The sequence below is a fragment of the Mus caroli genome, unplaced genomic scaffold (genome assembly GCF_978045245.1).
Source record: "Mus caroli unplaced genomic scaffold, Mus_caroli_1 scaffold_20, whole genome shotgun sequence".
Classification (NCBI taxonomy): domain Eukaryota; kingdom Metazoa; phylum Chordata; class Mammalia; order Rodentia; family Muridae; genus Mus; species Mus caroli.
Window position 1 is genome coordinate 2864722 of NW_028227275.1, and position 18436 is coordinate 2883157.

Here is an 18436-nt window from a genome sequence, read left to right on the forward strand (position 1 = left end):
TGCTCCAGTCGTGACAGACCTGCACCCAGGCAGGAAGGGGCTCTGTTATGCTCAAACTTTGGTATATTTAATTAAGTACTGAAACCATTTCCTCAGGCAAATTCTTTGAGCTGCCCCAAGCGGTTTCTACCTGTTTTGATTTAGTCGATAGAAAGTGGGTCTCCATTGCAAGCCCCTTAACTGGGGGCCTTCAGTAATGATGGGGCCAGAAGAAGTCGGTAAGGTTAGAGGAAACAAGGCCAGGCCCTGAGTTCCTCGAACCTCCGAGATGTGCTTGTTCATCATTCTTCCTGCTCTGGCCTTTGAAGGTTGGATGTCATATATCTCAAGGCCCCAAAATAAGTCATTTGTAAGGTAATAGTCATGAGGTCATATTTGAGAACCCCTTTGGGGTTTCTTACTAGCATTTAGCTAAAGCATGACAAGGTAATGAATTTTCACCCCGCTCTTTCTACTGTGTTACAGTTTTCCACAGGTTTTCAAGCAGTCAGTCAGTAAAGTTCTAACACCTTGAGTCACATGACTGCAGTGAGTAGAAGGCCTCATATCCCACGTTTGTCACTCACGTGTATTACTTGAGTTTTCTCTCCATGGCCATTGAGGTCTCATAAAAACAGGTATTGCTTTGGGCCTCAAGGTCTTCTGGCTACTTCTAAGCATTAAGAACATTGTTAAATGAATGCTGCAGGTCAGAGAAGACCAAGGGATGAGACGACTGTGAAATCTGTCCGTCTGAGACCATGTCCTGTTCTGCTTATTGTAACGATAGCATTGGCTCACTTGTGAGATGAGTACCATGGATCAACTTCCAAGTGCCAAAGGTTTTACATGTGAGAGACCCTGATGGTGCTCACGGGAATTCTGAAAGGAAGATCGGTTTTCTTGCCGTTACAGATGAGGAAACCAAGATTGAAAGAATCTAGCAGCTACTTGGAGCTGGCTAGGAAGGTGGTTCAGCTGGGGTTCGATCAAGTCTTGTTTGAATACTGTATTAGTTAGGGTTTTACTGCTGTGAACAGACACCATGACCAAGGCAAGTCTTATAAAAAAAACAACATTTAATTGGGGCTGGCTTACAGGTTCAGAGGTTCAGTCCATTATCATCAAGGTGGGAGCATGGCAGTATCCAGGCAGGCATGGCACAGGAGGAGCTGAGAGTTCTATGTCTTCATCCAAAGGCTGCTAGTGGAAGACTGACTTCCAGGCAACTAGGGTGAGGATCTTATACCCACACCCACAGTGACACACCCATTCCAACCAGGTCACACCTATTCCAACAAGGCCACACCTTCAGATGGTGCCACTCCCTGGTCCAAGGATATACAAACCATCACAAATACCATGTCCACATGTGTGTGCTGATTGAGGTATCAAGCTCAATCTGCTCGATCCACATGAGATTGCTCTGAGAAGTAAAAGGGTTTCTCCTCTATTCTGGACAGAGCAGTTATCCTGTCTTCCTTGGAGAAGGCTAAGTCCTGATTCTGGGTTTTCACAACTCAGTGACCACTGCCATAGTGATGTGGCACCCTGCCTCCTTTGGGACAAGCAGGTATATGTGGTAAAATCGGACTTCAACTTTGTCAGCTTACAACAGGGACTGGTGGTACGCTGGACTGGGAAGATGGTGCAGATGTCAAAGTGCTCTGCAGGCATGAGGGCCTAAGTTGCGATTCCCATGATGCAGACATAAAACCGGACTGACCTAGAAGCGTTCACCAGTTCATAGAAAGTGGAGACTGAGACAGTTGGATCCTTGAATTTCATCTACCAGCTAGCCTAGCTGAATCTGTGAGAGTCTGTCTCCAGAAAAGGTAGAGGGTGGTTATTAAAGAGAGAGGTGGGATATTGATTTGTGATACAAATTCGAATTTGTGATTTGTTTGTAATCACACAAATACAAACATACATGCAGGCTCGGACAGGTGCACCTTGAAATTGCACTGTGCACACGCACACACAATACATCCTGATACTTTTAAGTATATAACACAAAAAATGGACATTTTGAAATAAAACATAAGATAATGGGTAAAAAGAGAGCTTGTCCTCAGCCAGGGGAAGCATGAGCCAGTCCTACTTTTCAGTGCAGAAGAGAATTCATTTTGCTCTTACTGATTTGCAGTGGTAGAATTCGGTTGGATTTCGGTTACCCCTTGAACCACGTGTGGGGCTGGCTGGGCTTGGGGACTCCATGATGATACTGAATGTGACTTCGGTTAATGGTGACTGTGACTCCTTTCAAGGGAGCAACATTCACTCCAGCCACTCTCCAGATCTCATCCCAGGCCCTGGTTAGTTGGGTGCAAGTAAAATTTATAGCGCTTTACTGTAAAAGCCCTGGACTTGAAAAAGGATTTTTCTCTCAATAGCTCAAACCACAGGAGGACTCGTAAGGCAGCTGTCTCCCCAGGTGAGACTTCTTAAATGGGAGTTAAGTGCATGCATTTTCAAGAAACTAAACTGCCCTCATATATAATTTAACCTGGGAGAGAAAGAAGAGTAGAGAGATGAGTGTGATTACATGGTTTGAGAAGTGGTAACTTCCCCTCCCCCAGAAGTCATGCACACTCCCTCTGTTGGGCAGATCTTGAATGCTGTGGTATGTGGGCTAAGTGTGATACTCTAATAATGGTGAGGTTTCTCTACCTGTAGTCAGGGACTGTGGATTGAGATAGTAAATTATTCAGAGCAGACAGAATGGGCAGTAAGACGGCCATCCCCTTCTCCTCATAAAACAGAGCAATAGGTAAATAAAGGACAGCCGACTCACTTAACCCGCATGGCTCTGTGCGCTGCTAATTATTAACCCAGGCCCAAGACAGGGGTTCACCCAGAGTGTAGTTAAATCATTTTTAATAGAGGTAAACACTACCAGTGTGGGCGAGCAATACTCAAGAAAATTTCTCATCAGCCACGTTCAGGAATCACCCAGCCTAATTGCCATAACTTATTAATAATAATAAATAATCTAGTCTTTTTATGGGCTGGGTCTCTGAGGACTCCATGCATTACAGAGCTGGGGGAGGGAGGGGGGTTGAATCCCTCCACAGCAGTGGGGGAGGGGCGCACATCCTTGGTCTTCCATCAGGTTAAGAAAGGCCGATCTGGAGCCCTTCCTCCTTGTTTTCTTCCCACATATGAATGGCCAGCTCACACATGGCCTTTCATCTGTCTCCAGGGCTAGAAGGGCTCCAGGGGCTGGAGGGCGGGGGAGTTGGGGGTGAGGGGCTGGGGAACAGGCTTTCTTTGTTCACGTGAGTCTGAGCAAAGCTTTGTCTGAAGGAGTTGGTTTCCCCTTCATCACTGTTCCTGGTGTCTTTCGGGCTCAGCCTCATTGTGGCTGGGGTGGTGGTCACTGGCAACGCCCAGCTCTGGATTTGTGTGATTCTGAGTCCTGCAAGGGTAGAAAATGCCACAGTGTCTTACTTACCCTCAGTGTGGCTTTCAGCGGCTTAAATATCTCAGTGAACTTCACCTTCCCAGGGGCATGGAGTGGTTTTAGAATCTGTAGCAAGGAAATGGGAGGTCAGAGGGGACAGGCCATCTCCTGAATAATTCTCTGTGGTTGGTTAGACCGAAACTGTGACCCCGGACTCCCGGTCTACACGCTTTGATCTTTAGAAGTGGCAAAGCCGATGACTGTGGAAAGCGATGCTGTGCTCACAAATGCTGGAGCCCAGAACAGTGCGGTGAACTTTGGGGGCCAGTATCTTGTAACATCCATTGATATGGGGACAGTGTGTGTGTGGTAGTGTGTAACATGTTGCTGAACCATGTGAACACAGTCAGCTCCCCTCCTCCTCCTCCACGTCCTCTGTCCCATCTACACACCATCCCACCTTGAGCTTGGCTGGCCATCTTCATCTGTTAACATGACAATTTAAAAGACCCGTGAGCCATTATTACAAGGAATGTGGAGTGAATGCTGCTAAGAGTCAGAAGACTTATGCCACAGACCCCCAAGGACAGGAACTTAGGGTGTAAATTCCAAGATGGTGCCTGTGTAATACTGAGTCTGTTCAGATTTACACGTGGGTAAAACTTAATCGTGAAAGCTTGGAAGAGCTTTTTAAAAGATGATGGCAACCTGAAATAGCCACGTGAACATGAGGAGTCTTTTTGGGGATTGCAGGCCTGAGTAATATCTGTGCACATCTGTCTGCAAAGATGTGAAGCACACAGTAGGATCACAAGGAGAAAGGCTAAAAAGTCAGCCCTGAGCTCCCTTCCCCACAGCCTGCTGGTGGTGCTGTCCAGTGACTCAAATCAATTCTCAGTTTCAAAGGAAATGCTCCTTGTCAGAATCATGGAGAGGAGGTTGAGGATTCTGGACGGATGTCGAGACTGGGTCTGTATTTAAGAGATTAATCTCATTTCCCTGATGTTTTCAAGGTTGAAGGTTTTTGTCTGTATTCATTAAAGGGGGATGATAAATGTCTAATTTGTTCTTTGCTAATAATCATGATAAGCATTTGAACTTTATTAAGGTTAAATGAGTCTCATGTAGTCCTGGCTCAGCCTTGTGGTCCACGTATGACCTTAGGAAAAGATTTTCCATTTATCCTAGACTCAGTCTCCTTATCTTACATGTTAAGGGAGTGGTAAGACAGAGAGAGGCACCCTCTTTTGCTTCTCTTTCAATGGTAACAGTGTCCTGTGGTCTGGATGTAGGTAGGAGTTTAAGGTCCATTGTTCCTTTCCTTGGGAGCTCACAGTCTACAGAAATAACTAATTATAATTGAAGTTATAGTTGTGAAATGCATGGATTACTCTAGGGACACAGGTGGAACTGGTGAGTTCCCTCTCTGTGGGGACTTCACAGTGCCTATGACACTTGAAGGGTGGGTAGCTGGGCTCGGTCAGGAGTACCAAGCAGATCAGAGACTAAGTGTTGGTGGTGAGGTCTAGGAAGCAAGCTTATGTAGTGTGGTAGATTTAAGCGGCTGCCTACAGCCTTTTCCTCAGTCTCTGGGCGGTAGCATCTCACTGCTAGGTCAGAATTTGTACTGAAGATGAATTGCCAAGGCTAGAGCATACTGCACAATGCACACAGGAGGGGTTTGTGCTGCTCAGGTCGGCAGCTTCTCAAGTCCTTACAGAAATGCCACAGTATGTGTTTATAATCTATAAATGTTGTTCTATATACCTTAAGTCACCTTTAGATTGCTTCTATGATAATATATTACTTAGGGCATAGTAACAACAATACGTGCTTGTCCAAACGTGTTAGTTTTAAACAGAGATTGTGAATATAAGGTGCGCTCATTGCTAAAGATTAAAGTCATATGTAAAATATCATATAAGATTAAAGAAACCCAAGTTCTATCTACCAAAAATGAGGGATATCTTTGTGGCCATTGTCACAAACCTCTCTTCATGCAGCCATGAACAAGCCCATGCTCACAGGCACATAAATGTCCTCAGGATTATGTACTCCACCTACATGCTTAATGTTTTCACTGGAGGTCAGTTAGAGTCTATAACCATTTCAAAATGACTGTGTTTGTGGGGGTGGGGGGAGCAGGGGTGGAAAGATTTAGGCATGCAGTAGTGTCTATGTGGTGGCCAGAGGATAAATCTGAACAGTCAGTTCTTTCTCCTTCATACAGATTCCAGGGGTCAAACTTGGGTTCTGACCCATCTCTACAGTCCTCCTTACTCATTAAAAATCACAGCGCAGCAAGCCATGTGCACATAAGTTACATTGACTCTCTGGTGACTCTTAGCATCATCCCATGCGTTCCCATTGTAAACAATATTTTGATGTACCTCTCTCTAGATCCTTTTTATATCTTTAGGGGATATTTTGTTGGATTAAAGTCCTGAAGTTGTTGGTCAAAGAATGCAGATTGGAGAGATTTCTGTATATGCTGTCAGACTGTCTTCTGGAAGCTTCTTTTTGTAGCCCTGCAGACAGAGCAGGTGCTAGCTCCTATCTGGATGGTCCTGGGTCACTCCTCTCTCTCTCTGTGTTGAAGACAGCAAATGAAAAACCATGCTGAGTTGAGGTGATGATTGGGAGTCTTAAGCTCCTCTGTGTGTAAACAATTAAAAAAAATGCTTTCCATGTATAGCTGTGGTCACTGTGAGATGTGGAGAAAAACGATTATCTTGATTCCTGATTGCTAAGTCACCAGTATCAAAGCGGGGTGGGTAGCGTACTCACGGGGTAGAGTTCTCTGTGGCCATGAAAATGGCTTCCGTACTGTGAGTCTCATCTCACTGTTGAACAGAGGACACAGTTAGAAAAATGAAGCTTTGCTGTCCGTCCATGTATACTAGATTCAAAGATCAAAGTACACTTGGTGTTGAAAGTCCTGTTGGGCAGACAGGGTGTTTTGTTTTGTTTTGCTGTGACTACTAATAACAAAGTATTCAGCATACAACAGTCTCTCCATGTTTGTTGAAAAGGATACATGGATATTTTCTCATCTTTCTAGCAGATTTAGGGGTCACCATGAAGACACAGTGTACTTAGTAGTCACGTGTTCTACTGTGGAGAGTTTATGCATGTTTTGTTTGTGTGATTTAAACATGACCCTGAATTCACAGACCCTTTCAGTCAATGCTTGTTGTCTTTAATCAGCCAGGTAGCTTTATAGAGATGGCTCACACAGGCTTGGGTTCAGTCCTGAGCCCCTGTTGTATTAGCCGTGTGGAGACTCAGTTTCTCTGTAAAGTAAGAACAATAGAGAGATTGTTTCATAAGGCCATTGCAGTCATGACATTATGGATCCCAACAAACAGCTTTGTCCTGCGCGTTACATGTGGACTACTGTCCTAAGTCCTTATTAGTCAGGCCATGACACATTTATAGGGGACAGCAAATCATGGAGTTTATAACTGTTAGCCATGATTTAGACCCAGGTGGTCGCCACCCACTGCCTGGGCCTGGTGTGCAGGGAGTGCCGTGTGGAGAGCAGTGAGCAAAGCCAGCATGTGGGAGCTGATTGTCACACTTTCTTCTTTACTGTCATTAATATTTTTCTCTCTTTGTCTCTCCCCTCTTGTATTTCCCCTTTCTGCCCTCAGATGTTTTCCAGCAAGGTAAGTTTCACCGTATCCCTTTCTGCCCTCAGATGTTTTCCAGCAAGGTAAGTTTCACCGCATCCTGTTGCTATGCTATTGGCTATGTGGTTTGGGTGGTGGGACTTTGCTTCTCTGAGGATGTGTCTCGGAAAATTAAGAGACCCCATAAGGACAGTAACCTGAGGTGCCATCGGTCTCTCTGGGTTCTACTTCTTCCTCTGAACCACATTTGGGGTTGTGTCTGGGGACTAAGCATCTGGGGAGGAGGTCAGGGATGCCAATGGACTTGGAGGAATGGGTATCTTCGGAGGGAGTTGTCCTGAATCAGAGGCAGCTCCTGCTTTCAGAGGGCTCCCTCAGCCAGCCCCAATGGAGATGGCTTTGCTGAGAAAACATGTAGTCATAGGGGTGTGACAAGAACAGGTTGGTTTGCTGCTAGGTGCCCTCCAGCCTAGCCATGCCTCAGCCTCTCCAGCTGAGTGTGTGACTGACAGAGTCAGACAACAGTCAGTTGTGTCCTCTGTTGTAAAGCAGAGGTTAGCAGAGACCCAAGTGTTTTCTCATTGATGTGTCTGACTGGTATCTGACTGGTATGTCCTTGTCTTGCATGGCTGAAACCCACAGGTTTTCATGCCAATGTCATTGGCTGGGGTGTGGTCCTCCCTTATGCATAGCCTCAAAGCTCTTTGAAAGAGAAGGGAACTCTGGGGTCATGACCAGAGTAGAACCTTCTGCATGCACATGGTAGGAGAATTGCCTTTCAGTCGAGTTTGGGTACTAGCAGCGGACTTTAGTTGTTTGTGTTCAAGCCGGAAAATACGTCCACTGTATCTTTCTGGAACTCAAATCTGGTTTGCAGTAAATATTTAAAAATATACCTAGGCATTCCATAAATAGCTTCCAAATATTCTTAAAGACTTGGTAATTTTTTTTTTTTACAACTGCTACTGAACCCCAAACATGATGCCGCCCATGATATGGAGAGTAACTGCTCTTCGATAGAAGCCAGGTTGTGGGTAACGAGGGGGGGGGTGTTCTATTGTGTTGTCTTTTAAGAGTCTGGAGTCGTAGACCTACTTTCATAAATAATTCATAAAATTTCAACAAGCTATAAGCAATAAGTTCCATTTGACTAGAGACTAAGAGATGGGCAGAATTGAAAAGGTGTCATGGCTGTCGGTGTAATGAGAGTGCGGTGGTTGGTTGGTCGGTGCCCGTTGCCACAGTGGCTTCTCATCCTTTACAAATTGGGGGTTCAGCAAGACAGTAGGGAGGAGACCCCACCCCCATGAGTTGAAATATAAACACCACATACCCAACTCCAAATGATATTTCTCCCTTCACAACACAAAGCGCTTGAGCCCGGAGCATGCATTTCAGGGCTATTGATGAAGGGGGAAGGGGAGACCCTCCCATCCGAGTGCCACAGAGAGCCATCTCAAGCACTGTAATTGATATAAAGAGTGGCTGGCGGAGAGCTGATGTCAAATCTCTGTCCCTTTTCATCAGTCATGCTATTTGATTGATGGGATTTGCCTGTCAGTTGCAATGATACACACAGTAAAACTTACAATCATCTACAAATCACTGGCCATTGAGACTTAAGAGCATCTGAAAGAGAAAGAAGCCCATAGCCAGGAGTTGCCTACTGCATCTTGGGATTGGGGCCACAGCTCTCTTTGAAGATATGACTAGGGTCTGCGTCCCTGAAGATCACTACTTTCTTCTCTTCGGCCATTAATTGCAGATAGCTTCTTGGCTGAGGATGAAAATTTATGGGCCTCTCCCCACCCATGCTGGGATTTTTGGCTGACTTGGTCTTGTGCAGATCTTGTGCATGCAGCCACAGCCTCTCTGAGTTCATCTGGAGAGCTACACGGTCCTGCAACTACGCTTTCCCTGTAGGAGTCTACCTCTGGATCTTTACATTTTTCAGCCCCCTTTTCTCACAATGATCCCCAAGCTTTGGGGTCAGAGTGTGCTATGGTAGTGGTCCCATATTGGAGCTGAATATCTCACAGTCTTTGATTCTCTGCTGACTGACCCATTGTGACACTCACGTAGATAGATGGTCTACACACACAATGTCCACACAGCAGCAGTGAGTGTATTTAGTGAGGGAGTCAGGAAGAGATCAGGAGAGAAGAGTAGGGGTGGAGAAACAGGAGAGAAGCTTGAGGGGGAGGGCGCGGGGCTTAGATTTGATGAAAACATCACATGAATATATGAAATTCTCAATAAAGAGTAACTTCCAAATGTATATGCCAGGTTCGATATACTCAATTTCTATTTATTGATTTTTTAATATTTCCCAACTTTCATGCAACTTATGCATTTTTATCCATACTTTGTGTAGTGAAATGTTTTTTGACCCCGAGCACCAGAATTTTGAAAGCATTTGTTTTTGAGATACCATGGTTTATGAATTGCTTTTATATTGAACACATACATAAGAGATACTAGCAGTGAAATTATTGTTAATTATTTACAGACATTGTTCTTAGAGGACCATGTTGTTCTGAGACACCCCAGAAAGGATATTTAAGGGTTTACACAGCTGCTACCTCCCCTCTTCCAGGACCTTTGTTTCTGGTCACTCTACCTATAAAAGTAATGTTCCAAATAATGTTGACAGACACAGGAAACCAAGCCAAGGTATTCTGCATCCTCTACACAGACTCTGGAAACGTGATTGTTACAACTGGAAATCCAGAAATCTAGTGTTAGCAAATGAGTGGACGCCACTGCTTTACAGGTGTGCCTTGTCAGGAAGAGGAGGGAGAGCCTGTCTGCCTGCTGTATGGCTGTGTGTGTGTGTGCTGTGTGTGCTCTGGCAGGCAGAAATGGGAAGCAAGCATGCGGTTGACAACCCCAGACCTTCTTGGAGGAAACACGCATTATTTCCTCTGGATTGCATTATCTCTATTTCATTACAGATCAGTCTTGTTACCTACTGCTCGGCCTTTCAGGGCTGTGTGCCCGGTGCGGTGCGTGTTTATGGGGGGTAGGTTTCCCTCTTGATCTGGTGGCATTTCGTTGCTTGTTTTGGTGCTTTCTTCTAGAAATGCTACTTGCTTAGGCCTCGACTGAAATGGTGAAGGACCAGTGAACCCACAGCTGTATCTTTTCCCAACAAAGAGCCAAGGCCAGGAAGCTTGTCATTCACAGAGTCCCCGAGCCACTGGTTTTCACTTAGTGACTCTTTAAGCAGGTACTGAGACACCATGTGCAGTAGACACACCTAGAGTTCTTTCACAGCATCATTTGATGATGGCAAGCAGGCCTACACACACTCGCAGGCACACCCCCACGCAGGCCTGCATGCCTCATTTGAAGCCGCTGAAGCGCCTTTTAAAATGCACTCATCCATAGACACAACCCTGATTCCGAAATCGAACAGAAACTCGGCGAGCAGCTTCAAGATCAGAACACTGTCGCTCAGTGGGGCATTTGTAAATATACGCGGGCACAGTAGCTAGACGAAGCCGTTGAGTTAATTCTCTTTGTACTGAAGTCTTTGTATGACCTCAGACCAAAGAGGCAAATCTTCCCTCGCTCTGGTTTCTGCCCAGAGCTGGGCTGTTGCTTAGGGAGAGATGTGTCCTCTGCCATCTGTGTCTTCTGAAGCTGGAAACAAGTGTCTGGTACTTTGTTGGGTTTGATGATCGGGGAGTGAACGAGACAGCAACGGTTCTTTTTCATGGGATCCCGCAGTTGGGCGCACAGGGAACTTGGTAGCCAAGGAAGCAAGGAAATAAAACAACGTCTCGAGTAACGGAATTGTTTCAGAGTTGTTCTGGTGCCTAAGAGGAATGCTTCCTGTGGTGTGGGTCAGGGAAGGATAAGAATGATGAAAAACCCTCAAGCAGGTTTCTAGTGCTCTAGGCTCCAGGGGAAGCAGGTATGGCTAGGGCTGGTGGGTGGAGAGAACTGTATAGAATGAGCAGGGAGAATGGGGTTAAATGGGGTCTGTGGCTCAGCGGAAGGAAGCTGGAGGGGCTTTTCAGTAGCCCCTTCGGCTGTGAGCAGTAGGTGCGGGGGAGCAGATTACAGTGTATGGAAATGGGGCTAGAGCTGGCTGCTCAGTGGGCTCAGGCCCTGCTCTTGCCCTCTGGTGAGTCTCTGCTCTCCTAGGCTGGGGAAGCAGCAGTCTGTCCAAGTTACAAAGCCACCAGTCTCCAGGACACAGGCTTAAACATGCATCTGAGTGTGTGTATTGTCATGAGGCCCATAAGTGCTTTTCCTCTGATATATAAATAAGATTACATTTGGCTCTAGGTGTCTGTCCTCAGATAACCACAGGTGGAAAAGCGTGTCCAGGCATACTGCTACTAAGCATGTGACAGCTTATTTTTCTTGTCATGTCCCCTATATGCATCGTAGTGGCTGCTTACCAAGCGCCTGCATTCCTTAGTGTTCCAAGTCCTCTGGGAGGATGCTGTATGCAAGTATGTTCATCTTAAATAAGGTCTTAAGCACGGGCAGGTTTGGAGTTTTCCTGAGACTCCTGGACCCAACCACCAGATTCCAGGTCATGACAGCATAGGAGATTCAAACCGGTCAGAAGGGATGGCTCAGCTGTTAAGAGTACATACGCTTACTTTCAGAAGACCTACGTTTGATCCCCCAAATCCACACATCAGCAGCCTGTAACTTAGGTTCCAGGAGATCTGGCACCTCCTTCTGGCTTCCTGGGATACCTGCACCCATGTGCATGTAACCACACACATACACATCACTAAAAGAAAAATTAAAAAATAATGTTTATACACACCCATAACACACACCCACACATATACATGCATATACACACGTGTGTGTGCATACATAGGCATACATATATGTGTGTATGCACATATAAATGCATACATGTGCACATATGCAAACGTATATACACACATGCGTGTATACACACAGACACAGACACACACACATATGTTGATACAAACACACACACACACACATATATATAGATATAGATAGATACATACATACACACACACACACACACACACACACACTTGGACTGAGTTTGAGCAGAGCTAGAATAGAGTAATCAATTCTAAGACCCCCTAGGTCCCTGGAATATGGGAAGAGAGATTGTGTACTGATGGCCCTGTGGCCCCATGAACCCTCATGTCCATTTGACACGATTTGTTAGTTCCCCAGATCAGATGAGAAACATGCAAGAATCTGAATGTCTTTGGACAGAAGTTATTCAAGAGAAGCTGGAACTCTGGGAATGTATGCAGAAGTCCAATTGTTAAGCCTTTTTGTAAAGCTTAAGCAAACGAACTAAAACCTGCTTGTACCAGGAAGGCCTCTGCTATCCAATGGGTGGCTGGGACTCTGGGAAACTCGGCTCTGTTCCTGCTGGGGTGACTTACCTTGTGCACTGGGGCAGCTGTGCAGCCCTGTGACCTTGGTTTTTCCTCATCTGTAAAATTTGAGGATTGGGGGAGCCCACCCTGCTGCCTTCCTGCCCACAGTCTTAAGCTGTCTATGTGGTTGAGTCTGAGCATAGCTTCACAAGGGTTTTGGCTGTTATCTGCAGGGCCTGGGTGGGCACTAAGCATTAAGGCTAGAGAAATGGCTTCAGAAGTGTAGCACAGCCACTTGGAAACATCAGCTCTTCCCCAGCAGATGAACACTGGGATTCGCAATGGATAGCGATGCTTTTATTAATTCGAAGAGAACAATAAATCATAGTTTGGTCTCTGGCAGCTAAGCCAAGCTTGTTAATTGTTGGGGTGGGCTTGTGGTGACAGGAGACCACAGTCATTTATAATAAGCTCGACTGAGCTCTTCTGCGTATTTAGAACTTACTGGCCTAACTCCTGTGGCCGGAACTTAGGTTTTCCCCAGCCACTTCAGAAAACCCATTATTATGAGGAAAGCTTTGGCCCCTTAGCCATGAATTATGGCTCCTCTGATAGCATCTTACATTATGAATACTGTTTTATGAGTGTGGGATTTGGGTGGATGAATTAAATCTTTGTTATCATTTTTAGGCAGATGTGCTAAGTTGCTATCCATGATTGTTGATTTGTAAGTGGAGGTGAGAAGACAGTAACGCTGTGGTACAAGCGTTTGGTTCCCCGGCCACACTGTCCTTTATGTTAATGTTCACCGTGGTGGCAGACAGGCCATTTGCTCATCCTGCCCAAAATTAATAGAATATTCTGCGCAATGTAGGAAATGCTCTATCTTCCCAGCATAAGGGGACAACATTCGCATTTAATTTTTATAGAGATTCGGCTTGTGCATGAGTATGCATGTACAGGCCCATCTCTCTCTCTCTCTCTCTCTCTCTCTCTCTCTCTCTCTCTCTGTGTGTGTGTGTGTGTGTGTGTATGTAAAACCAGAAGCACGTATAAATAAATGCTTATTCTCTATGACGCTTTACCACGCTCCTTGTGGGATATGCAGGACCGCCTGCTCCCTGCTGAGTGACTTTGCTGTACCTCTCTCCCTTCAATGCCATGGTCTATGTCTACTTAGTAGGAGGGTGTGGTTTGGGATGGGGTTATAGTCTCTTTCCCCGATACCCTGTGTTTCAAAATTGCTAAATTTGTAAAGGTGGAAGCTTTGATTCTTCCATTGATAGTACTAAAGAGAGCAGTTTCTCCTATAAATTTTTATTGAAGAGTTGGGTATCAGAGTGCACACCTGTAATCTAGACCTTGGGATCTGAGGCAGGAGCATCACAGAGTTTGCCTGACATGGGCATTATGATAAGACCTTCTGAGAGAAGAAGCCATAGGGATACATGGTAATGCTGGTGTTGGCTGATGTTTGTATTCCAAGAGTTGTCCTGGGCCCTTGGCACACATTTTCTTGTTGATTCACTCATTAACATCCTGAAGTGGTTGTGGTTGGTACTTTGATCTTATGGGAGATAACAGAAGTAGGGTGGATCATCCTAGCAACAGTTGCATAAGTAGTGAGTAGCAGAGTTGGATTTGTCTTTTAATTGATGGGCTCCTGTATGGAACAACCTGAGCAATTAAAAAAAAAGAAGAAGAAGACAGCGTAGAGAGTGCTGGTGTGCTCTGTGCTTAGTTCCTCTGTAATTAGAGAGTGGGGTGATGGAGATGAACAGGGTACAGTGCTCCTCCTCCCACATGGCTGAGAGTACAGTCCACTCAGTATGGGACATGAGAGACTCACTCTGTTCTTTTCTGTGTGAGGACACAGCTAGAAGCAGGGAACACGTCAGACCTTGTCCTCATCAAATGTCAAACCTGCTGGCACCTTCATCCTGAGTACCCACCTACTAATGCCACCACCCTGGGGATCATTTCAACCTGTGGATTTTAAGGGATCAAACGTTGAGACCAGGCAGGCAGATCTTCCCTGTTTACAAATGGCGCCATAGTTTTGAGGAATAGTCCTCAGAGGGATGTTAAGACACTGCCTGGCTGGTTGTTCTGTACTCACGGTTACATTTTATGCTACTTGCTCTGTGTGTGATTTGAGGTTGTACTGTAGAGGCGAGGGGGGAAGGCTTTCAGGAGATGGTTCTCAGAACCTAGGGGTGGAACTCAGGTCCTCAGGATTGGTGGTAGGTGTCCTTGCCCAACAAGCCATCTCTCTGGACCAGTTGTTTTATGATTAGACTGGAGCTGTGTATATTTGCGAGGACTAATGCAGACACTGGATGACTTTACCGCATGACCTTTCTGCCCTGTCATGTGAAGGATGCACACTGTCCCCACACTGTCCCCACAGAGGTGATTTATGACTACTGATACGGTTCTCGATCACTTGACTGAAATGGTATTTGTGGAATTCCTCATCTGTGAAGTTACTCTTCTCTTTCATGCTCTTCTCCTGGAAGGATTCTACACCAAGCCCAGGTCTGGAGTGCAGTTTTTCTTCACCTCATGGATCTGCATGGATTGTCTTCCACGTACAGTCTCCCCTTATTTAATACTCCGTTCGTTAATTTATGTATATTTGCTAAAATGCATTAAGTGCTCATACTGGCTGGTTTTGTGTGTCAACTTGACACAAGCTAGAGTTATCACAGAGAAAGGAGTTTCAGGTGAGGAAATGAGTCCATGAGATCCAGCTGTAAGGCATTTTCTCAATTAGTGATCAAGGGGGGAGGATCCCTTGTGGGTGGTGTCATTCCTGGGCTGGTAGTCTTGGGTTCTATAAGAAAGCAAGCTGAGCAAGCCAGGAACATCCCTCCATGGCCTCTGCATCAGCTCCTGTTTCCTGACCTGCTTGAGTTCCAGTCCTGACTTACTTGGTGATGAACAGCAGTATGGAAGTGTAAGCCGAATAAACCCTTTCCTCCCCAATTTGCTTCTTGGTCATGATGTTTGTGCAGGAATAGAAACCCTGACTAAGACAGTTCTTATAATAATTTATAATACCAATTAATATGAACTCATGGATATTTATTTTATACTCTGTGTTATCAATATGCTATTAATTTCCTTGCTTAATTAATTTGCTCCCATTTGGGGCACTGGAAACCTCTTGATATATATATATATATATATATATATATATATATATATACACACATATGCATGCAAATATATTTGCATCTCTGTACTATATATATATTGCAGATATATATAGTACTGTACTATATATATATATATAGTACAGTATATATATATATATATATACACATATGCATGCAAATATATTTGCATCTCTGTACTATATATATATCAAATATATATATATCAAATATATTTGCATCTCTGTACTATATATATATTGCAGATATATATAGTACTGTACTATATATATATATATATAGTACAGTATATATATATATATATATATATATATATATACACATATGCATGCAAATATATTTGCATCTCTGTACTATATTGTGCATAAGATGATCCAGACTTACTTCCCAGCACAGTCTCACAGTTTCTTCCCTATTGCGCTCTTGTTGCTTTGCTGGGACAATGATTCTAGAAACTAAAATCTGGGTTTGGTTTGACTTGTCACTACTGGAGTATCATTTCATTTAGATCCTCCTGGCTGTCAGCACAACACACACACACACACACACACACACACACGTTGACCTCTGAAAAATGCCCATCTGTAAATATCTCTGAGTTAGCCAAGTATTCCTTTGTTAAATGAAGCACATGTCACAGGAGTCTCCAGCTCAGTCCATTACCATAAAGATGATGCTGACCTTCTGTTCTTGTTGGTTTGGAGGCTCCTGTGGGCCAGGACTTGGGCTCAGGTTGTCTGAGTGCAACTTCTTCCACCCTCCCTTGTCCTAATTCATACAGAAGGAGCAAGTCGTACTCTCCCAGTGGGACCCTTTTCAAAGCATCACATGACTGGACAAGCAGGGAAGGGCAGGTTCAATGTGTTCCTTTCTGCTTCCACACCTGACCCAGGCTTTTTTTCCTGACTTCTCCAACACTCTCTTAGCTTGGAAGTAAACTGTGGGCTTGCCATGGCTGGAGTCGGGACATGTTGCTTGGAGACTTGCCTCTGAGTGGAGCACTGTCCTTTTGTTCACTTTATCTTGGGTGAGTCAGGGACAAAGCAGCTGGTCTGTTTATGGCATTCTGCATGTTGAGGGCTCACATCCCTGTGCCTTCCTTGGATGGATTTATCCTCTTGAGGAAGAAATTCAGAGACACACCCTTTACATCTACAACCTTGGTCTCAGGATAGATGATGAGAATTTGTGTCAGGCAGGGAGTTGTTACATATATGAGGTTAGTGCTAAAGGAACTGCAGTTTGGGCTTGTAAATTTTTGATGCATGGTATTAATTTGGCTAGTGTGGAACTCGCTATATAGACCAGACTGGTCTCAAATGCACAGTGATCTATGTGCCTCCACCTCTGAAGTGCTAGAATTAAAGGCCTGTAATACCTATCATGCCTAGCATTTTAAATTGCTATAACAATTTAAAATGACTCAGACACATTTTTATTAATTAAAAGGGAGTCATTACATTCAACACATTTTGCCAGTGAACAATAAGTTTATTTATCCCGTAACATAAAACTCTATGCTCTGGGATTTGAAGAACTCTTGGAAAGCATTTTTGGCATATTTCTGTTGTTCCAAGTGTTTTCCCTGCAATAAGTTACCAAGATGTTTGAAGAAATGGTTGGAAAGGGGCAGGTGAACAATGTGGGTGATAACAAACTTCGCAACCCAACATCTTCAACTTTTGAAGCATTAGTTGTGTGAAGTACTGTTAGGCCTCCTCATGGAAAAGAACTGGGGACTCTCTGTTGGCCGGTGCCAGTGGCAGGTGTTGCCGTCTATGGCACGTCTCACAGATTTGCTGAGCAAACATCTCAGATGTCATGGTTTCCTCCAGGACTCAGATTAACAGCAGACCATCAAACAGTGACAGTGGTCTTTTTATGGTAAGCTTGGTCACTGAGCTGGTCATTCCTCTCCGTCATATACAACCTGTCTATAGATTGCATGGCACAATCAAGAGTTGGTTTGTTGTTGTGACATAGAGTGAAACAGGAGAGCAGTCCAAGGTGACATTTTGTTTCTTAGGCTTTGGCTTTGGTAAGCTCATGAGATCATTCACTTAATGACCCTTTTTACCTTTCCAATGAGCTTCAAGTGCCGAATGAACACTGACTGGACCATGCGGAGCTCCTTGGCAGCTTCTCGTGGATCAGCCTTCATGATTGCTCTTGGTTGGCCATGGTCAACTTCCAGTGGCCTCTCACCATGCTGTGCTTGGGCCCCATCTCTTCTGCAGAGTTGCTGGGCTACCACTGTGCCACATGTCCATTACCAGTTCCGGGTCAAATGCCTTGTTAATTTGGAGAGTTGTCTCTGTAGCTTTAGGACCCATCTTTAACTTGAAGAAGAAAAATCACTCAATTTGCTTTTTGCCTAACATCCTTTCCATAGTATAAAATAAATAGAAAATAAGCAGCAAGTTATAAGTTGTTATCAAAGGACATAGAGCAAGAATGCGCATTACAATAATGTATATAAATAACCTCATTTATTAAGAATGTATTCCAGTATTAAACTGTAAATTTTAATAATGCAAAAGCTTACAGTTATTTTGCACCAAAACTAATATTTATCTGTTTGGTCTGGCCCCAACCACCAGTTTCTCCCACTTTCTTCTCTCTGACTTCCCTTCCCAGATGCCTATGCTGGTGAACAGCCCCCTCTAGTTGGAGTATTCTGACTTGGAGACATCTGTGATTGTTGTATCTAGCTGGTGGGCATGTATCTTCCTGCTAGATCTACATGCTTCCTAATTTCTTTTTTTTTTTTTTTTTTTTTTTTTTTGGTTTTTCGAGACAGGGTTTCTCTGTGTAGCCCTGGCTGTCCTGGAACTCACTTTGTAGACCAGGCTGGCCTCGAACTCAGAAATCTGCCTGCCTCTGCCTCCCAAGTGCTGGGATTAA

At 44.6% G+C, this 18436-nt stretch overlaps 1 protein-coding gene and 1 long non-coding RNA gene across 5 annotated transcripts in view; one reads left to right on the forward strand and one right to left on the reverse strand.

Moving 5' to 3' along the window:
- Positions 1-18436, forward strand: part of Gfra1 (GDNF family receptor alpha 1) — a 230822-nt gene that overhangs the window by 62507 nt on the left and 149879 nt on the right. For 3 of the 4 annotated variants that reach the window (XM_085834268.1, XM_085834266.1, XM_085834267.1), the window contains exon 5: positions 7083-7097. The exons of the other annotated variant lie outside the window; for it this stretch is intronic. In XM_085834268.1, the coding sequence (XP_085690394.1) occupies positions 7083-7097 (15 nt within the window). The remainder of the gene's footprint in view (positions 1-7082; positions 7098-18436) is intronic. 4 annotated transcript variants of the gene reach the window in all.
- LOC147000112 (uncharacterized) lies at positions 3227-6265 on the reverse strand. Its single transcript, XR_015046192.1, has 3 exons — positions 6170-6265; positions 3479-3508; positions 3227-3397 (listed from the first exon to the last, which is right to left on the reverse strand). It is a non-coding gene; the product is annotated as an uncharacterized LOC147000112 (long non-coding RNA).